This window comes from Chiloscyllium punctatum, chromosome 40 (genome assembly GCF_047496795.1).
Source record: "Chiloscyllium punctatum isolate Juve2018m chromosome 40, sChiPun1.3, whole genome shotgun sequence".
NCBI classification, from domain to species: domain Eukaryota; kingdom Metazoa; phylum Chordata; class Chondrichthyes; order Orectolobiformes; family Hemiscylliidae; genus Chiloscyllium; species Chiloscyllium punctatum.
Window position 1 is genome coordinate 5,288,448 of NC_092778.1, and position 25,641 is coordinate 5,314,088.

Consider the following 25,641-nt stretch of genomic DNA (forward strand, 5'->3'; position numbering starts at 1 on the left):
AGCAAAGCTTGAGTGTCTTATTTTGACCAAAGCTAACTGTCTCTTTAAAGTACTGCAGTAAATGGAGGTATTCAAATGTACCATCAGTGATCTCATACAATAAGGTAACAGTAATTAAAGGCACACTTTCAGAATAAACTGATTTATCAAGCAGTAATATTTTACTAAATTACTTAGTGATCAATAATTATTAGATTTATTCCACTGACCAGCTCTGGAGAATTGTGCAGTTTCTACATGATAAAGAAAACAATCATTCCATGGAGCATTGTACTTTGTCCCCAACTCTTCCCAGAGCAGAGCTGTTTTGGAAGATTCCATTTATAGACATTCTGTTTAGGAACAGAGTACATGGACCTTGTAAGGCAGTGTTTCTCCTCAAAGTACTTTTATGTAAAGTAGTCCAACTTATCAACTTAGCATAACACATCGCTCATCATTTGTAGATGTCAATTACATTTGAATGCTGTTCTCTTGGTTGAATAGATTAATCCAAAATCAGTCATGTAATTTGTTCTCTGTAGCCAGCTGCTAGGATCCAGCACTAATGCTCTTCATTAGTCCCATGGTGATCATACAATGTTTTGCTGTTTACTACAGCAGTGTTCTCTTTATAAGGTCACTTTAGAAGGGGCTTAGTTGCCTACATGCTTAACAACAGTGGAGATTAAATCAAAATGACTCGAAATAGTAGCAAGAGCAGATTAAAGATTATTGAGGCAGAGAACTGTTTGTTTGCTGAGGGAGTGGAATGAAGGGAAAGAAGGAAGTTGAATCTCCTATTTAATTTTCCTTCATGTACACTGTGCCACCAATCTTTCAGAGGTGGATGATGCAGCTATTCTCTCATCTAATCTGAGATTTCTGCTTGTCAATCATTGCATGATATAAAAACAATTCAGATTCTTTATGGGGAAGGAAAGGTGGAGAGTCAAATTTCCTGCCCCTTCACACATCCTTTGCCCCAAGTTGATTTGGGATTGGTTAATGCATAAAACCTAATATCTATAAAAACATGCATTTATAATGATCCTTTAATGCAGTATGTTATCCCAGGTGTTTCACAGGTTGCCATGTAGAAGTTGGACATTAAGCAAGGTGATGTAAATGCAAGGAGATGATATGAATCAGAGCTTCTCCTTCCCAGAATGTTTGCAGAATACCGATCTGGTCTGCGGTGTCAGAACAACTGAAGCAATAGATTTTAAAAGGCTTTTAAAGGAGGAGGAAGAGAGAAAGAGTTTACACCTTAGGCAGCAGAAGACATGGCTAAGAAGTGAATTGATAGGAACTAGGAATGCACAAGAGACCAAAACCTGAGGAGCACAGATCTCAGAGGATTGTAGTGCTGGAGGGTATTACAGCAGTAAGAGAGAGTGAGAACTTGGAAAGAATTAAATGAAAAAATGAGAATTTATAATTTGTGCAAATGCAAGTCAACAATCAGAGGAGTACTGGGTGAACAGAACTTGATGTCATTTCAGATATCCTGTAGTTGGCAGAAGTTTAGGTGAGCTCAAATTTTTGCTAATATCATACAAGTCGTTCTGCTATAACACGTGTTTCGTCAGTGCGCATTGGCTATAAGGCAATTGATACATTGTGGACATTGTTTGTTAAGTGTAAACTTTCTACTGAATGGGTATAGCAGATTTCTTTTAGAGATCTTCAATGGCGTGATTTTCTATGGCAGTTTTCCATAGTGCAAGTTTCTATAGTGCAAAGTTGCAGAGGAACACAACTGTCGCATTATAGCAGAACGACCCGTACTAAGTTTCCTGTGTTCAGGTGTGTGCTGGGAATCAATGTCACATCAATGTTGGGGCTTTTTATGCGACACCTTCACAAATAACAGAGGCTAAAGTGATGTTGCCTGTGCTTCATGTAAATATTTGTTTATGTAATTGGAAACATCACCAGTTGGAGCTTACTTTCGCACACCAGTGAGATTAGATTTCTAATGCCTGGTTTGTGTTTGCATTATACATTGACATGCACCTGTTGTATTTTCGTTTGGTCTGTTAAACAACAAATCACCTGCAACGTATATTTAAATTATTGTGTTAAGAGATGAAGGGAAAGGCACACTGTAAAAGCAAAGGTTTGTATTTATTATATCCAGCTTAAAAAGTTCATTAACTCATGATGTCTCTATATGGAATAGAAATTTCATGATGTGCTGTTTTTGGTGCAGATTGTGATTGATTGACTTGTTTCATGTAGAAAAAAAACACATGAATTAACAGTAATCATTTTTAGTAAGTGCAGAAAATTAAGTTCCAAACAATTTGAAGAACCCCATCATCTTGCACCACCTTGGCATTCCCTTTTCCTCTACCTCTGGATAAAATTATCCTCCTATTTTATTATAAATTTCTGCAGCAAGGTGTAGTAAACCGAGATATTTGCAATTCCAGTCACTTGCAGAAAGGTGATGCCCAAGTATGACTGAGGGGGGAATTACTCAATCTCCATTCTGACTAAGAACAGTTGTAATACTCTATGCAGAGGTAAAGCTTTTGCACTAAATGATTTTAACATTTCCAATCTCCTTCCTTTGACTTAGATAACACATATACCATGTGTCAGGCTAAATTACAAATTTCACGGGACGTAGCTAGTGTTAGAGGTGCACCACTCCAGCTGGGGTTGAATACGATGCATGGATCAATTTGTGGGAATAACAGCAAGTTGTGTTACAACTACATGTTGTTCCTTTAACATAGTGTCAAGGTACCTCACAGTTATGTTATCAGGCAAAATTTGACTTTGAACCATGCAAGAAGAAATTTAAACTGGTGATCAAAAATTATTTTGAGGGGTGCTTTCTAAAAGGAGAATGATGTTTAGCGATCTGAAAAGGATATTCAATAGCTTAGTGTCTAGGCAGCTGAAGGCACCACTGCAAATGGTGGAGGGAACTATCTGGAATGTACAAGAATGTTACATATCAGGCAGTGTGTTTAATTGCTTAACGTTGACATTGGTACCAAAGTTTTATTTCTGAAGTATTCCATTCCCTGTGTTCTTTGGTGAAACCTACATGCTAAGCTGAGATAACATCCTGCTGTAGAATAATGAACAAGTCCTATTATGCTAACACATCATCAGTGATGCATGCTAACATGGGGGATCTGTGAAAAGCCTCCATTGCTGATGACTAGATGAAGGAACTGATCTTGGATCTAGACATGCTGTTTCAACGGAGCACAGAGACGAACAACTTTCAAGAAGTCTCTCTCCAGTCTATTTGATCTCAGCAGCTCTTCACTGATTATAGATACGGCTGTGTCTCTGTTTCACAGTCCCACCTAAAACTCCAATGATATATAACGGGGGTCACAGACTGGTGCCCTGCTCCTTTTGAATAAAGAGATATCCTGCCTGGATGTCCTCCTTTCAGTCTGAGTGGCTTATTGTCATTCTTTCCACCAGTTGTATTTACCAGGTGCTGGAGTACAGAGTATTCTGGGTGTTCCATTACACCAACAAATCTGTGTACCTCAGCAGGTTTCCTTATTCCATTGAATTCCTTAACTCTACAAGTCAGCCTGCAGATCAGAATGCTCCAGCTATAGTTCTTTAACCTGGAATTCTTTAGTTTAGCTTAAACCTTCTTTACATTCAAACATGACAGCAGCCAGCCTGATACAGTATCTCTTGTGCTGAAGAGGTTAATGTACTGTAGGATTAATTCTCTGGAACCCTTTGATTAGCCAATTGAGATCTTCTATTCCAGTTTTCTTGGATCTCTTGACTTTAAGCAAGACCACCTCAAGGTATGGCAGATTTGCTTCACATTTTATTCCCTCAGTGCTTCTATCCAAATCTACAACATGATGTATTCCATACGCACTTTTTTCACATCATGCTTCTGTTTAGAGTTTCACAGAAGTTCCACGTTCTTTGGATCCCATTGATGGTCTTCCAGATGAAGTGAATTACTGTAATGTACCACAGTGCCAGAACCTTGTCTTTTCAAGTGCTGGTGGTTTGCCTCCTGAGTCTACCCTTCATTGACTCCTCTTCAGTGCCTTCAGGTGTATGCCCTGGTTCTAGCAGTTGTGGCAGATGATATGTCTCACTAGTTTAAGATTGTGCCTTCCTATCAGCAAAAAATGAACCACAAATGTTCTAACCTTCCTGGAGATGGGCTGACAAAAGAGGAAAGAAATCGCTTGAGTGGTGGGTTAGTGGTAGTGACAGAAGTTTTAGCAGTAAAATGTTAGAAATGTTAATGATTAAACACTATGATTTTATAGGGATAGACTGAAAGACTTAGCAGACGAGATTGGGGGCGCAGGGGAGATGTGTAGGATAATGGGTGAATTCTAATATGGTAATAAATAATATCCATTACCTGCAATGCCTGTTGACATGGAGCGAGGGAATATCTGCAACTAAGACTGAACTTTTAGGATTCCACCCATTTAAAGTATAAAAAAGTAAATTCTTCATAATCTTAACAGACCATAGGGTTGCCTTCTCATGAGAGAGAGTGGGTCACTACATTTCAGGTGAGGTTGAGAGGAGAGTCCTTCAAGGAAACCTGAACCACTGTGGGAATTGAACCTATGCTGTTGGCATCACTCTACATCAGAAACCAGCTAGGTAAAAACAATAACTGCAGATGCTGAAAACCAAATACAGGATTAGTGGTGCTGGAAGAACACAGCAGTTCAGGCAGCATCCAACAAGCAGCGAAATCAACGTTTCGGGCAAAAGCCCTTCATCAGGAATAAGGCAGTGAGCCTGAAGCGTGGAGAGATAAGCTAGAGGAGGGTGGGGGTGGGGAGAGAGTAGCATAGAGTACAATGGGTGAGTGGGGGAGGAGATGAAGGTGATAGGTCAAGGAGGAGAGGGTGGAGTGGATAGGTGGAAAAGGAGCTAGGCAGGTTGGACAAATCCGGACAAGTCAAGGGGACAGTGCTGAGCTGGAAGTTTGAAACTAGGATGAGGTGGGGGAAGGGGAAATGAGGAAGCTGTTGAAATCCACATTGATGCCCTGGGGTTGAAGTGTTCCGAGGCGGAAGATGAGGCGTTCTTCCTCCAGGCATCTGGTGGTGAGGGAGCGGCGGTGAAGGAGGCCCAGGACCTCCATGTCCTCGGCAGAGTGGGAGGGGGAGTTGAAATGTTGGGCCACGGGGCGGTTTGGTTGATTGGTGTGGGTGTCTCGGAGATGATCCCTAAAGCGCTTTGCTCGGAGGTGCCCAGTCTCCCCAATGTAGAGGATACCACATCGGGAGCAACGGATATTGGATGCTGCCTGAACTGCTGTGCTCTTCCAGCACCACTAATCCAGAATCAGAAACCAGCTGTCCAGCCAACTGAGCTCACAGACCTCTAGTTAAAGTATATAGTGTAAATGGTCAAAGCTAATCGTTATGATTATGAACAAAAACCTGCCTTTCTCAACAATCTTAGTATGATCTCACTACACCTGCTATGGACTCCATGGATAATAGGTAAACCTAATACATACTTGAAAGGTTATTGGCCTGGGGCCCTTCCTGCTTGTTTGGAATGATGCTTGCTGCAGATGGAACAATGAATAAAAATAGTTTAAAAGGATAATTGTTTCTTGTTTTCTTGAATTGATCTGTGCTGTCTTCCTTTTCAGCTTTTGTGATTTACAATTTCCTCAGCCTCTGCTATGAATACCTGGGTGGAGAAAGCTCAATAATGTCAGAAATCAGAGGGAAACCCATTAAGTGAGTTGTTTCCATCTTTCTTATGCATAGCCACCTCGACACACTCAAGTTTTGGATTTGAAGGCTTCCACTTAAAAGGAGAGTACCATTATTAAAAACACGATGGATCTGAAATAATCACTAATCGGACTTCCTGTCCATTCAGCACATAAAAACAAATATAGCCAAAGACCAAAACAAAATATTTTTTTCTTTTAATAAAATCACCGCTGTTCTTCTCAAACATATACCAAAATACAGCAAGGAGGTCAGCAGTTCATTCGTTGCATTTTTGAATTTTCCTGAACCACCAGTGAAATCAGGATTACTGCTCAATGGGTTGAAAACTACATTTGAGGTTAGGGATTGTAGGCTAACTGCAAGGAATGCACTGAATTTTTGGAAACTGTTTTGGTTAGGTATTATCCAAAAATCATCTTTACTGGAAGGGAGATCCCACTGTATAACTATTCTGTTCTATTTCATATTGTCTTTCCCACATAGTGATTAATCCAATCTCAATCATTCCTATTTTGAACACAATAAAATAATTAGATTAGATTCCCTACAGTGTGGAAACAGGCCCTTTGGCCCAACCAAGCCACACCGACCCTCTGAAGACCGACCCATTTCCCTCTGACTAATGCACCGAACACTTTGGGCAATTTAGAATGGTCAATTCACTTAACCTGCACATTTTTTTGGATTATGGGAGGAAACCGGAGCAAACCCACGCAGACACAGGGAGAATGTGCAAACTCCACACAGACAGTCACCCAAGGTTGGAATTGAACCTGGGATCCTGGTGCTGAGAGGCAGCAGTGCAAACCACTGCACGACTGTCCCGCCCCAAATGATAGGTCTGTTTGTAAAAGAGTTAATAAAACTATGAATGTATAGTAGTTTCTTTGTGGATATAGTATACCTTCTTTATTTCTGTCTCATTCCAGGTCCAGCTGTATGTATGGAACATGCTGTCTGATGGGTATGACCTACTCCATTGGATTTTTACGGTTTTGTAAACAGGTGAGATTGTGAGAAGTCTGAGTGCGTGTTTGTATACTTGCTGATGATTAGATAGCAATTCTGTTTTCACTTGCATCCCTTGGTCAGTCAGTATTGATCCATTTTTTTTTAATGACCATATGAAATAGCACCAAACATTTTACTGGAATAGTAAAAGGCTATTTGATCCATGCACAGATTACATACAGTCTACAGCAAGACTACTCAGATTTAGATAGCACCTTTTTTTTGAAAGCAAGTCTCAAAGTGTTTCATACTAGGGTAATCAAACAAAATTTGATAGAGCCACATGAGATATCCAGATAAATGATTAATGAAGTTTTTAAAGAGTTTATTTGGAGCATCTTAAAAGAGAAGGGGTATAGGGAGGCAGTCCCAGATCTTAAGGCCTCAATAGCTGAGGGAATGGCCTCCAGTAGTTGACTGCTGAAATCAGAGCTCTGTAATAGTGCAGAGATCCTGGAGGGCTGTAGAACTGGAGGTGTGTATTGAGATTGCATCTATCTATACATCTGTTTTTTTAATTTGCATTTCATATGTGGCTAGTGTCTAATGTACAGCACTGTGATAATGCTGATTTGGAGGTGCCGGCGGTGGACTGGGGTGTTCAAAGTTAAAAATCACACAACAGGTTATCGTCCAACAGGTTTATTTAGAAGCACTAGCTTTCAGAGTGCTGCTCCTTCCTTAGGTGTTTGTGTTGGGCATCTACCTTGTTGGAGATGCCTTTGCCTGACACTTGAAAAGTGCAAATGTTGTTTTCCACTTATCAGCTCAAACCTGAATATTGTCCAGGTCTTGTTGCATTTGGATATGACTATTTCAGTATCTGAGGAGTCATGATTGATCCTGAATAATGTGCAATCATCAGTGAACAACCCCACTTTTAAACCGATAATGAGTAGATGGTCATTGAAATACGTGATGATGATTGGGCCTAGAGCACTATCCTGATGAGGTTCTGCAGTGATGTCCTGGAAGTTTCCTCTGTACCAAGTATCACTTCATCTGATGAGGAGCAGCACTCCAAAAGCTAATGCTTCCAAATAAACCTGTTGGACTATAACATGGTGTTGTGAGATTTTTAACTTTGTGCTTTGTTAGCCTTTTTATCAACTCATTCCCATCCCTTTGGTATTAAACTATAATTATATTCTAATTCATAATACCTAAATATTATTAAACAACACTACAAAACATTACTTACTTATTACATCTTCACTATTCATTCCTAGCTTGCTTCTCTGCAGAGAAAACATTTGCTCCAGAATCCATTGATCATTTGCCAGTTTCCATTTTGACCTATTCTTGTATTCCCTAATAAAATGCATCTTTACTGGAAACATCCAGTGTGGTAAGAAACATTTAAGCAGTGTGAAGCAGAAAACAGGCTGAATTTTACTAAAATCAGCCAAGTGTCAACTTCATGGAGTTTCATAGAGGGTTTCTCTCTGTGTGTCCTAGTGTGTTATCTCTGCTGCTGACCTCTTTATGTATGCACAACATTCCTGTGGTGCTGTGTTCACCAGTGGCAGAAGTGTTTGTTGTTGCCAGGATCTTCAGGATTTGTGCTGCTGGCTCTGTTTTTTTAAAGCCCAGCTGTGCAGTATGTTAAATGCTGCCACCCATCAGTAGCCCTTCACAGCACACATATGGGAGCAAAATTAACAGGAAATCTTCTGAGGGCACATAAATGGCTCTGATGACTCTTGTATTAAAACAGATCATATTTGTAAATGTGTTGCCACATTACATCATCTACCTGATCAGCTGACATTGTAACTGCTGCTGCAAGAATTAAGCACCAGAAGATAACTTTCCTCATAGTCAGACCACATTAGAAATGCCTTCTCCCTGGCACTCAGCGTAGCATAAGATGTTCTCGTTGTTAAATGTGTGAACCTCATGTTGTAAAAGCCACAAATGGTTCTTTTTATATTTTTTAACCAGCCTGTTCCAGAGATGTCATTACACACCTTTTGAAGTAGGTGGAACTTGAACCTGGGCTGATGGGTTAAGAGTTGGAGACACTACCACTACACTTCAAGGACTGTTAACTATTGTAGATGATATGTACTTCTGCTATTGAGTGGTGGCAGAGGAAGTGAAGGTGGATGTAATCATTCGCGTTGCTTTGTTCTGGATGGTGTTAATCTGCTTGGAAACTGTTGAATTTACATTCATCCAGGCAAACGGGGAGTATCCCATCACACTTCTGATTTTATGTCTTGTAGATGGTGGACAGGCTCTGTTGAGTCAGAAGGTGAGTTACTTGATGCAAGATTCCTTGTCTTGGACCTGTCTTTGTAACTACAGTGTTGGCTACTCCAGTATAGTTTCTGGTCAATGGTAAATCCCAGGATGTTGATAGTAGGGTATTCCGTGAGGGTAATGCTATTGAATTGAGACTTTATAAAGCTCTGGTTAGGCCCCATTTGGAGTACTGTGTCCCGTTTTGGTCCCCACACCTCAGGAAGGACATACTGGCACTAGAACGTGTCCAGCGGAGATTCACATGGATGATCCCTGGAATGGTAGGTCTAACATACTAGGAACGGTTGAGGATCCTGGGATTGTATTCATTGGAGTTTAAAAGATTAAGGGGAGACTTAATAGAGACGTACAAGATAATACATGGCTTGGAAAGGGTGGACGCTAGGAAATTGTTTCCGTTAGGTGAGGAGACTAGGACCCGTGGACACAGCCTTAGAATTAGAGGGGGTAAATTCAGTACAGAAATGCGGAGACATTTCTTCAGCCAGAGAGTGGTGGGCCTGTAGAATTCATTGCCGCAGAGTGCAGTGGAGGCCGGGACGCTAAATGTCTTCAAGGCAGAGATTGATAGATTCTTGTTGTCTCGAGGAATTAAGGGCTACGGGGAGAATGCGGGTAAGTGGAGTTGAAATGCCCATCAGCCATGATTGAATGGCGGAATGGACTCGATGGGCCGAATGGCCTTACTTCCACTCCTATGTCTTATGGTCTTATGGAATGTCAAGGGGCAATGATTAGATTCTACTTTGTTGGAGATGGCATTTGCCTGGCACTTGCAAAGTGCAAATGTTGTTTTCCACTTGTCAGCTCAAACCTGGATGTTGTCCAGCTCTTGTTGCATTTGGATATGACTATTTCAGTATGAGGAGTCACAATTGATCCTGAATAATGTGCAATCATCAGTGAACAACCCCACTTCTAACCTGATGATGGATGGATGATCATTGAAATACGTAATGATTGGGCTAGAACACTATCCTGATGAACTTCTGCAGTGATGTCCTGGAAGCTTCCTTTGTAGCAAGTTTCACTTCAGCCAGCAGACAGCTTCTCCTTGATTTGCTAGGACTCATTGATGTCACACCTGGTCATTCAGCTGTTTTGTCTATGTTTGAACCAAGGCTGTAATGAGGTCAGGAGCTGAATGGCTCTGGTAGAACTCAAACTGAGTATCACTATGCAGGTTATTACTGAGCAGGTGCTGTTTGATAGCATTACTGACGACCCTTCCATCAATTCACTGAGTATACGCTGATGGAGCAGTAATTAGCTGGGCTGGATTTGTGTACAATCCCTATTTGGGCAATTTTCCACATCGACAGGTAGATGCCAGTGTTATAGCTATACTAAATTTGCTTGGTTAGGAGCACAAGTTCTACAGCATATCTCCAAGACTATTGCTGGAAAGTTGTAAGAGCTTATATCCTTTTGCAGTATTTGCAGCCTCTGTCCAGTTGAGAATTGGCAGACTCGATACTTGTCTGCAGTGGATCCTTGGGAGCAGCCAAATGCATAAAAATTACCGCAGATGACCCGTTGATCAATGGGATAGGATATCCACCCACTCCGTCAACTTGCATCTCTTTCTCCAGTTTGGTTATAGTGTTCCGGGACATTTTTATTCCATGGCTACACTGCAACTCACCCATCTCAAGAAAAAGGCACTGTGGACGATAAACTCCAGATCTAGTGTACCACCACCTCATCCTTGGGAAGACCTTCTGCTGTAACCTTTTCAGGTGGAGGCTGTTTGATAACGGTTGAAGATTGCTGCTGGTCTGGGCTTGCTGAAACATTTGCTCTTCCTCAGTTTCTCTGCACCTTTGTTGTATAGAAGCTACAACGACAATAACCCCTGCTGTGGCTGGACCTATTAGTTACTGTTCGAATTAATCTATGTTGGGAATATCAGAAGCAAGAATTTCTTAGTAATGTGAATTGTCAGTACTGGATCACACTTAAATGACAACTTAGCATAGTCATTAATATAGTGGGATATGTGTCACTTGCAACAAGGTGGCCTTTCAATACCTGTATATGAACCTCTGGCAGAGTAGTCTTTATTCTGAAGCATGCAGCACAAGCCAGGCCACACAAACAGAGGAAGAGATTGTAGATCCAATAGAATTACTGAAACCTTGTCCTGTTCCACTATTTATTCTCTTCCCTGCTCTCTTTCCCCCCCCCCCCGCCCCCCCCACCCCCCAAAGAAAGGCAGCATTGCATTAAAAGAATATTGTCAAAATATGAATATTGTCAAATATTCATAGTTCAAGGTGAGAGGAAACCAGTTCTATGCCCTTGCATATCCCATGAGATGCTGGATTGTCTTTGTGAATTGTGGCCACTTTTTAAGGATCCCTGTGATTACTTCTGTTTCACTAAGTTGACTATTATCAATTTGTAATGACAAATGGTGTGGTCAAGATTGCGTGGGGCCAGGATTTAGCATTCTACACACTTGGTCACTCGATGTATTTCACCTGCAGAATTCTATAATTCTGTGTACGTGCTTGATTAAAGCAATTGCCTCTTGAAGGACCTTACATCATTCATAGGTGCAGCCTGCTTCTTCAGACAGGAAAAGCATTTACTTTGCCCACCCCAGGTGTGGCAACAGCCATTTTTTCATTTCCATTGCATCTCAGACGAGAGGGAACACAGCTCACACTTTATATAGTGTGTCATAAGCTCAGGCTGGTAATGGAAGGGCCCTCCATACCATTACCTTCACTTCTCCCTCGCAGTTCCTGTTAATGCCATCTGTTCTGAGCTTCCCACTCAATTCCTTCATTTAAGTTTTCATCTCCCCACTTGTGACCCCCAGTATTACAGCTTAATTATTGCCAATCATCATGAGCTAATATAATCATTTTAACATCTTAATTGAAGCAATATTCAGTATTCTAATTACAATCCAAGCTCATAACTTGTACTTTAGCTCTGTAAGACCCAGTGGATTTTGGAATGAAATTGCACTGCACATTGTCCAAGATCAGTATATTCTTCTTGAGGTGTAATGCCTAGAGTTGAATGCTGTTCTCAAATTGGAGGCTGCCCATGGCTCTGTACAACAGTTTTAATAAGCAACATTCAAGCATTGCCTCTCTTTTGTATTCCAAACACCTTGTGATAAAGGCCTCTATTTCACTACCTTTCTGATTACATTTGTGCAGTACTAGCAGTAACTTTTAACAATTTGTATACTTGTCATCCTTTGCTCCTACACTATTTCTTGATTGTCATTATTTTTAACAAAAAACATCGAATATGTCTTCCTCTGTTCAGAAATACGACCTCACATTTGCCTGTAATGAACTCCACCTTCCGTAGTGTTAACTATTAGTTTAATTTGCCTGTGTCTCGAGTTAACAATCTGCTTTTCAATTACAATGACTTTCTATGACATCTGCAAGACATGGTTATATAACTTGCTCTTTTTTTATTCAAATCAATAACGTAGATAGTGGAAAAGCAAAGGACCCAAAACAATTCTTGTCCTGTTTTGCTGAAGCATCCAATTATTATAGATCTGAAATAAAAACACTGCTGGAGAAACTAAGCAGATCTGGCAGCATAAGTGGGGAGAGAAACAGAGATAATGTTTTGAGTTCAATTACTTTACTGCTTTGGATTGCTAGCATTTGCACTTCTTCACTGTTGTATTTGTATGGATCTACCATTCAGAGTATCCTTGTTTATACTTAATGGTTTCATTGTCTTTGCTCTCAGTGCATTCTCATGTATAAAGTTGCTTGTTTCTGCATGTTGCTGTCAGTTTCAATTACGCCTCTTGTTGAATGGAGCAGTAGTGTCTGTTGATATCCAGTTTTGTTTAGTGTATTTGTAACCATATGCATGGTAACATAGTGCTTATGTTTCTGGACTATTTATCGGAAGGCCAAGACTAACATCTCAAAAAAATAGGAGTTCAAATTCCACCCTGGCAGATGGGGACTTTAAATTTGACTTACTAAATATGGAATGAAAAGCTTGTTTGGTGAAACAATGGGATTGTCACAAAATTCCATCTATTCAGTTATGCCATACAGAAGAGGAAATCTGCACCCTCAATCAGTCTGTTTTGTATGTGATTCTAGACTCAGAGTAATGTGGTTGAGCTGCCTTTAGCTCTTTGCTGCACTCTGAAATGGCCTGACTCGCACTTTAGTATTCAAGCTTGAGGTTAATTCGGTTTGGAGAAATATTTTCTCTTGCCAGTGACAGCCAAATGAATGCAGAAAACAGCAATCTAAAGCTCTGTCACAGCCTTTAACTCTGAGCATGTCTTCACAAATTGATCGTCATGCATGAGTGGGGTGCTACAATTGACTAGTCTTTTATGAAGATATGAAGATTTGATATGAAGCTGATATGAAGATTTAAAAACAGGGTAGCACATATTTACACACCATTGCTCCCCACTTTACATGTGCTGAAAGGGTGCAAAAAGACGTATGTACTCTTGTCTTTATTGGTCAGTGCATTGAGTATGGGAGTTGAGGGGTCATGTGCGTCTGTCAGGATATTGGTTCAGCCACTTTTGGAGTACTGCGTACAATTCTGGTCCCCCTGCTATAGGAAGGATGTTGTGAAACTCAAAAGGGTGCAGAAAAGGTTTCCAAGGATGTTGCTCGGGTTGGAGTGTTTGAGCTATAGAGAGAGGTTGAACAGGCTGGGGCTATTTTCCCTGGAGCGTCAGAGGCTGAGGGGTGACCTCAGAGGTTTATAAAATCATGAGGGGCATGGATAGGATAAATAATCAAGGTCTTTTCCCAGGGGTGGGAAGTCCTAAACTCAAGAGCATGGGTTTAAGGTGAGAGGGGGAAGATTTAAAATGGACCTAAGAGGCAAATTTTTCAGAGTGGTGCGTGTATAGAATGAACTGCTAGAGGAAGTGGTGGAGGCTAGTACAATTACAACACTGAAAAGGCATTTGGATCAGTACATGAATAGGAAGGGTTTGGAGGGACATGGGCCAAATGTTGGCAAACAGGACCAGATTAATTTATGATATCCGGTCAGTGTAGACAGGTTGGACGAAAGGATCTATTTCCGTGCTGTCCATCTCAATGACTGTTAGTGTGGCCATTAGATGAAAGAGAGGGTTGGCTTCAACATTAAGAGAGCAGTCGATTAGACTTCCACATCACAGACTGATCAGACCTGAGACTATGGTTGAAACTGCCTTCAAGAGAGCTTTTCTCTTGCAGAGTTTAACTTGATCATTATATATGGTATACATATTATATATGATTCAAATTCAATCCCCAGGGACTGAGCACACAAGTGATACTCCATGTAGTAGTGAGTGTGCTACATTGTTGTAGGTGTCATCTTTTGGAGGAGACATTGAACCAAGGCCATATCTACCCTCTTGGGGAGTACTATTTTGAAGAAGAGCAGGGAAGTTCCACTTGGTATCCTGGTCAGTATTTATTCTTAAACCCAGTGATCTAATTATTATCATACTATTGGGCTTTTTCGTGTGCAGTTTGGCTGTCGTGTTTCATGCAACAGTCACTGCAGTTCAAAAGGTGCTCCACTGGTTATTAAGTATCTTGTGTGGTCCTGACAGTGCAAGGCACAATTGAACTGCAAATCTTTCTTTATATGCTTTCCTGTAGTGATGCTTCATATACAGCCAAACAGGGAACCTGCTCAAATGTTCTTTGCTCCTTGTGGAGATGTGCCTTTTGTGTATTTGGTGGAATTTATTTTTATGTTCATGTGAGTGCCAAAAAGGGATAAAAGGGGAAGAAATTGACCCTGCCATTTTTGGTTGCTTTGTCCTAAATTTGAGAGTATTTTATTCACTTGGTAGTTGATTCATTTGTGTTAGGGATGTTAAGTTACATTTTATTAATATTTTAGTTCCTTGTTGCTTACCACAAATCCTGCTGCCTGCCCCTTCTAGGCTACCCTACAATTCTGCGTGATTAAACCTCTCATGGCAGTGATCACCATTATTTTGCAAGTGTATGGCAAATATCACGATGGAGACTTTGAGTAAGTTGGCACTTTAAATATCACATTTCAAATGTAAGCTCTGGCTTTTATTGTCAGAACTTAAAATCTTTGTTTAGTTAATACTTTTTTAAAATGCTTCTTCGTCAGGTGTAATGTGAAGAGCAGGATTAGGTACTTTGAGGTCAATTGAAGTGAGGTTAAAGTATTCTTGATTTAATGATTTGTCTCTAAATTCAGCTTTCCTGGATAAATTGTCTGTAAACCAAGTGGTTTAATTCTCTGTTGTATTGAAGGTTAAGCTCGTATTGCAAAGCAGTAGAAAAGTTTCCTTCACTCATTTAAGCAATATCTTTGGAAGAGTATACCTGAGACAATATTCCTCATAGTATAGACTAAGTAAAAGATAGCATCACCAAGTATTTGGGGCAACACAAACTTCTGTCTTATTTGTGTACAGTGTAAACTAGATGACTAGGTGACCAGACAAGTGAGAAAACAAGTACATCTTTGGTCATTTGGGATTCGGTTGTTGCAGTGATAGCAACTGATACAAGAATGTCACAGGTTTTGAATAAAGATTGTCTGCATTTATTGGTGGCTGGTTTAGACTGAAAGTGGCGAAGCAAGGTGGGAACAGGTGAATTACCAAATTTCTTGGCAACAGATAGAGGTGGGAGCAAAAATAAAAGGCATAATGCAAAAAAGTAAATATTTAACCTTGTGTGTTTATTAAAAATATTTAAATATATAATATTTGTGTTTATATATAGTTAATGTTTAATATTAGTACAACTTAACTTGTTTGTGGCCACTGTGGCTTGGAAACTAGCTGACTCCAGGTAGAATGTAATATTACCAAATAAGAAGTACTGTTGGATCTTGTTCGACACATTAAGCCCTTGAGTAAGATCATCGCAGTAATAGGCTGTAAAGTTGAGCTGTGTGTGACATATTTCTACCAATCTCTAATATAGGATGAAATAATAGATAGGAACTAGAATAAGCTATTTACCTCTTGGAATTGGTCTGGCATTTAATGGCTGACACGTGTCTCAACTCCATTTAAACTTCTTGTTCTGTAACCATTAATAAAAGTCATAATAATCTCAGTTTGAAATTTCAATTGATTCCTAGCCTCAATAGCTCTCTTTAGCGGGGGAACTGGCTGCAGTACACCTCCATTTGCTCTACACTCCCACCAGAGGAAATGGTTTCTCTTTCTGAACCCTATCTGGACCATTCGTCACCTATTGTATAACCAGTTGGTATTACAATACTTTTCCATAATTTGACTAACTTCCCCACAGATTTCTGACTTGCATGAAAATTGTAAGATAATTTACTTGGAGGTGGGGAATGGATAAAGCGACAGAAATGTTGGTGAAATGTGCTTCAGCAGCTAGGGCATATTGTCCCAAGGACCTATCACTTGTTTTGAAGAAGGGAAAGATATAAAGAATAGCCATGCACAAGAGGTGTCGACACTGTGGCAGAGTCATTGAGATGCAGTAGACCAAAACCATGGTTTGGATTGAAGGAAAGTTGATCCCAAGAATGCATTGAATAGAAAGAAGTTCCCTTTTTGGGACAATGCTTATCACCAGGAAGTTGGAATTGTAGGGGTTTGTTGGACCAGTGTAATTGCTGTATAAAGATATTTGGTCTCCCTATGTCATGTTTTTGGGTCAGCCCTATAGTCTCTGAGTTCCTGGAACTTCTTAAACATTCTCTCTACTGTTTCAGTATATCAGACAGTAAGATTTAGCTAATATTTCAAACCCCACTAAAGAGTCACTATTATTGCCACTAAAACACAGCAGTTTTACAGAGATACTTTTAACCTTTGTGAATAATGGAATTTGAAGTGGCCAAATTTCTCTACTTTGGGAGATTGAAGAATTAATCCTCTCTTGATGTTGTTCTTTGTCACTGCTACTGGTTTGGCTCTTCAAACATGTTAAAATTGTTGTTTTTATATTGTTCTTGCAGATTCAAAAACAGTTTTTTTTTCTTAATAACTTTTCAGTGTCTAGCTAGGCAGCTGCTTTCTTATTTAATCCAGTCTGCAATCTCTGCAAGAGTACATCAAGTCTTACTAAGTCGTTAGCAGCCTGAAGCAATAATACAGTTTGAAGCCAGTAGTAATCCAGAATTTCGAGATCGTCCTTTTCTGTTTCCCCTACAACTAGTATTAAAAGTCCATACTGAAATGTCCAAATTCTAGAAGTGGAGTTTCTCAATGTGTAACATTTGTAGAGTGAAGATTGCAAGTGGAAAACCCAGTGCCTACCACAATATATCTGTATTAGTATTGACATTAGCAAAGTTCTAAAAGATGGACCCTGGCAAACACAGAACTTGATAAGTAGACCATACGAAAAAATGTTGAGATAAAAAAAACTTAAGAAAATGCTTAGAGATGCAAGTGAATTCTCTTGTTGCAAATTAATTGTCCATTTTACTTCCACAGTGTGAGAAGTGGATATCTATATATCACTATTATTTATAACATCTCTGTGAGTCTTGCACTCTATGCATTGTTCCTCTTTTACTTCGCCACAAGTGAACTCCTCAGTGCGTTTGATCCTATTCTGAAATTCCTGACGGTGAAATCTGTTATTTTTCTCTCCTTCTGGCAAGGTAAGCATTCAGAGTGTCTCTTTTAAAAACCTATAATAACTTTACTCCAATTGAGAAAAAAAATAACAAAGTACTATGAAAATAAGTGAAGTGGAGGAACTTGACTTTTTCACCAAAAATAATGCGGGGTGGGGGGGGGGAGAAGAAGGGATGGACAGACCCCCAGGATCTGATGTTAAAAGAATTGCAAAATGTCATAATGTCATGCTAGATTCAGGAACTCCAGAAAATAGGAGGAAATCAGGTATTTCCTGACCCCTCAATTTAACACTGCGGAGAAGTCATTGGAATCTATCGTTTAGAGGTTAATTGACTCTGAGTGAAGACAGATGTGAGCTTCTATTTGTGTCTCATGGCTGTGCACAAAATGGCAGCTGTTGGCCAGTTAAGTTTCTGCATTTCTGGTGGTGTGGTGATAATGACTAAAACATGGGTTCAAATCCTGCCATGGCAGCTGGTGAAATTCAAATTCAGCTAATAAATCTGGAACATTAAACTGGTTTCCATAATAGTAACCATGAGACCATCAATTTTCATAAAACCCATGTGGTTCACTGATTTTCTTTAGGGAAATCTGCCATTCTTACCCAGTTTACACGCGAGTCCAGACCCACAACAATGTGGTTGACTCAACTGCCCTCTGAAATGGCCTTGTAAACCACAGTTCAAGGGCAAATGGGGATGGGTAAACATGTCATGAAAGAACAAAAAATGCATTTTGCAAATTAAATGCTTAGTGATGTTTGAGAGTGATGCTGAGACATATATTTTAAATTCTATTGTTCACTCCATTAACATGGCACATAAGTTGTTATATGTCCTAATGTGGATTGGATCATATTCCCTCAGGAATGCTGCTAGCGATCTTGGAGAAGTGTGGAGTAATTCCAGAAGTCCAGATTATTGATGGCCATGAAGTCAGGGCAGGGACAGTGGCTGCAGGCCACCAGAACTTCATAATCTGCATTGAGATGTTCTTTGCTGCCATTGCCCTTCGCTATGCCTATCCATCTCAAGTGTACAGTGAAAAGCGTGAGACCACACCAGGTAGGAACACCCACTACTCCAAGCTCCAGCAGCTGGCTGGTGGAATAGGTAGTGCTAAAGTTATTTGTTTGTCGCCTCAGTGATAAAATTTGGGATTTGGAGCAGATGTGACCTAGTTAAGTTCAAGGTGTAAAATTTAGTTCACAGATGCCAACTCGATGTTGTAGTTTTCTGCAATTTTTAGCCTTTGTTTCCTTGCCAAGGCAGAGGAAAACACACACACACACACACACACACACACACACACACACACACACACACACACACAATTAAGGCAACCATGCAAATCGTTGTTCACATAATTGAAGAATAATTTGTATTTATTTGGCGCTTTTCACAATCTCAAGATAAGGTGCTTTAGTTTGTCACATATTCCTTATTATCAGTATATTGGAACTGGCTAGAAAAGTCACAAAGACACTGTACTTTCAGAAATCTTGTATACTGTCCAGATGCAAGCTCTGCTCATGAACTTTTCAGGACATTTCCGCCACCTCCAAACAGACCCAACCACCAGGGATATATTTCCCTCCCCACCCCTTTCCGCAAAGACCGTTCCCTCCGTGACTACCTGGTCAGGTCCACGCCCCCCCTACAACCCACTCTCCCATCCTGGCACTTGCCCCTGCCACCGCAGGAACTGTAAAACCTGTGCCCACACCTCCTCCCTCACCTCTATCCAAGGCCCTGAAGGAGCCTTCCACATCCATCAAAGTTTTACTTGCACATCCACTAATATCATTTATTGTATCCGTTGCTCCTGATGTGGTCTCCTCTGCATTGGGGAGACTGGGTGGCTCCTAGCAGAGCGCTTTAGGGAACATCTCCGGGACACCCTCACCAATCAACCACACCGCCCCATGGCCCAACATTTCAACTCCCCCTCCCACTCTGCCGAGGACATGGAGGTCCTGGGCCTCCTTCACCGCCACTCCCTCACCACCAGACGCCTGGAGGAAGAACACCTTATCTTCCGCCTCGGAACACTTCAATCCCAGGGCATCAATGTGGATTTCAACAGTTTCCTAATTTCCCCTTCCCCCCACCTCACCTTAGTTCTAAACTTCCAGCTCAGCACTGTCCCCATGACTTGTCTGGACTTGTCTGACCTGCCTATCTCCTTTTCCACCTATCCACTCCACCCTCTCCTCCTTGACCTATCACCTTCATCCCCTCCCCCACTCACCTATTGTACTCTATGCTACTTTCTCCCCACCCCCACCCTCCTCTAGCTTATCTCTCCACGCTTCAGGCTCACTGCCTTTATTCCTGATGAAGGGCTTTTGCCCGAAACGTCGATTTTGAAGCTCCTTGGATGCTGCCTGAACTGCTGTGCTCTTCCAGCACCACTAATCCAGAATCATGAACTGTTTATGCATTCAATTTCCAAATGCTGAGAGAATTTATTTTAAGGATGACTGACTTTTCAAATCTTAAAAACCAATATACACTGGAAAACTTAAAAACCTGCCACACTAGGAGCACATGACTCATGAGTTTATGTCCTGCCAGCACTTCCCAATCAAACTACTTTCTCTCCACCTCTACTCTTTAATTGCATATAGGACTGAGGCAAATGATCTTCATACTCATGATGGGCAACAACAGGTATTGTTGAGGTTGAAACAACAAGTATCACTGTCTTGAAGAAGACACTCATGATCTTTTTTTCAGTTGTCCTCCTTCTAGTCTAGAGAAAATGATTATGTGGGTGACCATTCACCAACCAAGAATGAATGTCGAGGTTTCCAAGACAGAAAATGGGCCATCTTATACAACTGGTCTACGCGAGCAATCATGCTGCACGGGAAGCACTTCCAAATTAATACCAGCTCACTTAGTAGAAATCACTGTTATTTTCCCTGTCATGCTTATCCAGCTTCCTCTTAAATGCATCACTTTATTCACCCATGGTAGCAGCTTGCACATTGTTATGACTCTGAGAGAGTAAAGAAGTTTCTGTTCAATTCCCTATTGGATCTACTAATAAAGGCAGGCTGCTCACTGAAGCACACCTCAGCTGAGCCCTGTGACTGATTCTGTCCTGGCTGATAGACTTCCAGGGTAGTTCCAATCTATCTGTTCTCCTTTCTGCACTCTGTACCACTGACACAATTGCTCTGTCTGATCAACTTGCCATTCACAGTTACTTTCAGTAGTTTGGAAGTGAAGATGATAATTTGACCTACAAAAGAAACAATTTATAATAATAGACTAATAAATCAAAATAAAAATTGAAGTGAAACCTCTTTGCCCAGAATGATTAAAATGTGGAACTTAATATCAAATAAAGCAGTTGAAGTAAAAAACGTAAATATGTATAAGGGAGAGCTAATTAACTATGTGTACGAGAAAAGAACTGTGCTGATTGTTACAAGGGTTGCGCAGAGGCTGTTGTGGAATATAAATACTATCATGGACCAGTTGGGTTGAATGATCTCTTTTTACAATGCTATTGATGGGACATACCTTGTGATTGCATCAAGGTCTAGGTTCTTTTAGATTGCTGTGACATTATGTATTGATTTTTACCCTTTAAGTAAATAGGGGTGTCTGGAAGCAGAAAAAGCACAACACTGTCTGTAATCAATTAATCCTTCAATATTTCAAACTCTCACTTGACTAACTTGGTGTCCACAGGTAACATAGCTCCCATGCAAAGCATATCCAGCGGCCTAAAGGAGACTATGAATCCAAATGACATCGTGCAGGATGCGATCCACAACTTCTCCCCAGCCTATCAGCAGTATGCACAGCAATCAACCCAAGATGAAGTAACACCCAGGCATAATGGACATACCTTGCCCCAAGCATGTACCCATTTTGCAAGCCGCCGAAAAACTGGTGAGAAGATTATCCTCATCAGCTCTGAGGATGAGCTGTAGACTTGAGTATTTGTTTTGTTTTGAGAAAAAAAACAGAAATGAGATGCTGAGACAGGTAGTGACAAATCTTTCTCATTCATCCTTCCAGAGATCAGGAATCATTCTGTTCCCCTTTCCTGGGAATTGGACTGCAATCTTTGATTTTCTTTTACTTCAAAGTGTTTTGACTTTAACTAATTCCTAAATCTGAAAGTAGAACAATGTGTATAGGCAGATCCCGGCAAAGCCATGGAATTTTACTGTAAGTAACCCCAACTGCAGGTGTATGATGTTCCATACATATGCATACACTCAAAGTCCATATTCTTGTGATCTCCTATTTGCTTGCATGCAGTCTTTGTGCACACATCATACTCTCATACTTTTATACATTCTTCCAATAATGTACATGCACGCTGTCATGTTCGCTCTTTTGTACGTGCATGCTTCCTCTTGTGCTCACACCCCTCTCCCTTGCTCACAACAGCACAGTTTTTTTCCTACATACAGTGGGATAGACTGGACATTGATCTGTTCTCTGGATTGCTTGTTGTTATGTTATTAATTTAAAGAATCTCACACAACTAAGGTATCTGTTTCAGAGATTATCTCCACATTCTGTGTAAAATCACTGAAGGATATACTTATTTCCCATGATTGAAATTTTTAAATACCTGGTTAGTTAATGACAAATCAGTGCAATGTCTGTCAACTTTGTTGCACTGTAGCCTTTTATTATGAATTCATTTTAGAACTAGCTTTTCCTCAATATCTTCCCACCATCAATCTCCAACTATCAATATTCTGGGATCATTGACGAGAAACATTTAATTGGATCTGCCACATAAATACTGTGGGTACACGAGTAGGTCAAAGGCTGTTAATTCTGTGCCTCCAAAGCTCCTCTGCTGTCTGGAAGGCAGTAGTCAGGAATGTGATGGAGTACTCTTCACTTGTCTGACCGTGTGGAGCTGCAACAACACTTGAGTAGCATGACATCATGTAAGACAAAGCTGTCACATGGTTGATACCCTGTGCACTACCTTAAACATTCACTTCCTCCACCAGTGGTGCATTGTGCCAATTTTGTAAAATCTACATGTTACACTAGCAACTTTTCAAGACGGCTTCAACACCTTCTAAATCTACAATATCTACTACCTAGAACAAAGGCAGCAGGTACATGGGAACATTATCTACAATTTCCCCTCCAAGTCGCACACTATTGATTCTGAACAAGGTACCAGGCCAAATTCCTGGAACGCACAACCCAACAGCAATGTGTAGGAGTACCTTCATTTCTCAGATTGCAGCCGTTCAAGAAGGCAACTCTCTGACGTACAATTAGGATGGGTGATAAATTGCTGACCTCACCTGTGCCACAGACATCTCCTGAATGATTGAAATGTTATTCTTGCTAAAAGAAATACAATCTGTAGTAATACATTCCCCATCTCACCGTGCCCACAACTGCTGAAATTATGTGGGCTCATTGCACTTGTGACTCCTCCTTCCTCCTATATGATGGGCTTACAAAAGCCAAGACTTCTTTTTTAAACAAAAGTGTAAAAATGGAGAAGTTGTGTGTTACTGGATTGAAAAACGAGTTTGGACACCATCGAGAATGTACATTCAAATTGGACCAGTCTAACTGGACGCAGCATTCTACTGTGTACTTTGCTTAAATAATGGACAATAATTGAGCAAATGGGTACCCTAAGTTTGATAGTCAACAGTGGAAGAACGATCTTCAGTGTTTATGTACACTTGCTGTGCTGTATAACTGCTGTTGATGCTGACTGGGGAGGTACAGAATGGTAAATGATTCTTCCATGCCAGACTCTGAATTCACAAACTTAAAGGCAAATGCTGAAAAGCAAATAACTAATCACAAATTATGTCCACCTCTCGTGGTTAAATGTTTGATTGTGATAACAACTATTTTAACTTCAAGAACTGATGGTTGTATGAAATCAGCAACTACAGAGCCAGATTCAGGATTCCCAAACAGTTTACATTGTCTTTACATTCTTCAATTTAAGAGGAAGTACAGCATCATAAATTGATTATAAAGAGTTGGAGTACAAGTTTAAATGATTATGAATGCATTTAAATGTTTGTGGGGAAGTGTAAGAATAATTGTATGTATTGTATCTACAGGCTTTGAACTGTATCTCTAATTTTGTTATGAAGCAAATGGACTGAATCTTTCTTTGTTTTTACCTGGTTCTTAACCTTTTTTTTAAATTATTATTTACTGCTGTTTTGATACTTGTGTTGTTTCAATGGACAACAGGGTTATTGCAAAAGTGCAACAAGGTTAAGATAACCCTATGATACAGTAATGAATCTGAATGTATTTTTCTATGATTATTTATCAGGGTAGCTATTGGCAAAAATGTAGTTTACTAATTAGCACTGAAATCGTAGAATCCAGTTAGATGAGCAACTTAACACTTTCTTCTCAATTGCTAATCCTCACGCATGATGGTTTGAATAGAAGTTCAACCAGTTTCTGTCAACCAACACTTTCCTCTGTTCATTTATGTTTCAACCTGTTCAACAATTCGCTCCTTCACTCATCCTCCTTCCTCCAAATAAAAAGACGTTACTGTGTGTATCTGCATGAGTTCCAGCTATGTCTACTTTTTTGTAGGGTATGTTGATCATTCCTTGGTTCCAGTCACATGTGCATGTCAGGGGAGGGGGATCAGGAAGAATTGGAGAAGTTCTTTGCCTTGCTTCCAATTTTCCACCTTACTCAATTCATCCTTGATTCCTTGATTGTACTGTGACTACATTTCCTTCACCTCCACCAGCCTCTATATTCAAAATCATTTCTCACCACCTACACCGTAATAACACGATATAACACAACTTTGCCTTCCTCTCCTTTCACTATATCACTCTGTAAAACCCAGGTCCATCCCAATACACTGTCCCCTTTCCACAGCATCTTTCCATGAAAATGAAGATGTAACATTTCCCCTTCAACCTCTTCTAATCACTAATCTCAGATGAAGCAGCAATTTATTTGTACTTAGAGCAGACTAGAGTGAAAGTGGTATTTGTTCACAATGTGGTTTATTTCACATTGGGGAGATAAATACAGATTGAGTGACTATTTTGCAAAGTGCCTCCACTCAATCCAGAAGCATGTCCATAAGCTTTTGGTCATTGTAATTCTCATCTTGGCTTCATGCTGAGATCTGTCTCTGACCTACTCAATGAAACCTTGAGAAGAACTACCTTGAATTTCAGTTAGGTACTTTACAGTCTTGCAACTTCAGCTCACAATCTCTGGCCAGTTTCGTTATTTTCTCTTTGGTGGGTTTGCGTTATTTCTTATTTTTGCATTCAGTCAGCAGCACATTGCTCTACATCCATCTTTTGTTTTATTTTCTTCTTCAAATACCATTCCCTTCAGTCCTTCAAAACTCCTTTTTCTCTCATCTCTTATTTCACCCTGCCTTTTTGATCTTGCCTGACTCTTACCCCTTGCTCAAACTATTACATTTCTAACTTTTCTGCAGTTCTGCTGGAAGGTCACAAAACTGAGACATTAACTCTGTCTCTCTCTCTCTCCACTGATGCTGCCTAACCTGAGTGTTTCCAGCATTTTCTGATTTTATTGATGCTGTGTTGTTGGCATGAATGTCTCTGGTCAGGAATTGCTGTGCGGAAGCAATATACAATGTCAGGAGAGCAAATAAGCCCTACAATGCATTACTTCCTTTGCAGAAATATCATCTCATTGCAGCCAACTAATATTTGGTGTAAGTGTCAACTATGAACTATTGTGTAGAGCTCTTTTCTTTTGAATAAACGATGATGTTCAATCTCCACTCCACAGACTTAACCACGTAATCCAGGTTGATGTTCCAGTACAGCAGTGGGGAGTCCATAATGTCTGAGGTGGTGTCTTTTTGAGAAATGTTGAAAAGAAATGGATATAAACTATTCCCTTGCATTATTTCAAAGAGAAAGGGAGTTCTCCCTTGTAATCCAGCAACCATTTATCCTTCAACCAACATCAGTAGAAAAAGTTATTTGTTCATCACATTGCTGTAGGTATTTTAAAACCACCTGTTCTGACATGTTATGACATATCTCTAACAGCAGGTGGGACT

The 25,641-nt window shown here is 40.2% G+C and overlaps 1 protein-coding gene across 3 annotated transcripts in view; it reads left to right on the forward strand.

Annotated features, from left to right (window-relative positions):
• tmem184a (transmembrane protein 184a) overlaps positions 1–24,131 on the forward strand; it is a 47,936-nt gene extending 23,805 nt beyond the window's left edge. For all 3 annotated transcript variants that reach the window (XM_072559239.1, XM_072559237.1, XM_072559238.1), the window contains 6 exons: positions 5,621–5,711; positions 6,641–6,716; positions 14,908–14,999; positions 17,431–17,600; positions 18,450–18,647; positions 21,288–24,131. In XM_072559239.1, coding sequence (XP_072415340.1) covers positions 5,621–5,711; positions 6,641–6,716; positions 14,908–14,999; positions 17,431–17,600; positions 18,450–18,647; positions 21,288–21,532 — 872 coding nt within the window. In that variant the 3' untranslated portion in view covers positions 21,533–24,131. The remainder of the gene's footprint in view (positions 1–5,620; positions 5,712–6,640; positions 6,717–14,907; positions 15,000–17,430; positions 17,601–18,449; positions 18,648–21,287) is intronic.
• Positions 24,132–25,641: the final 1,510 nt, after the last annotated feature.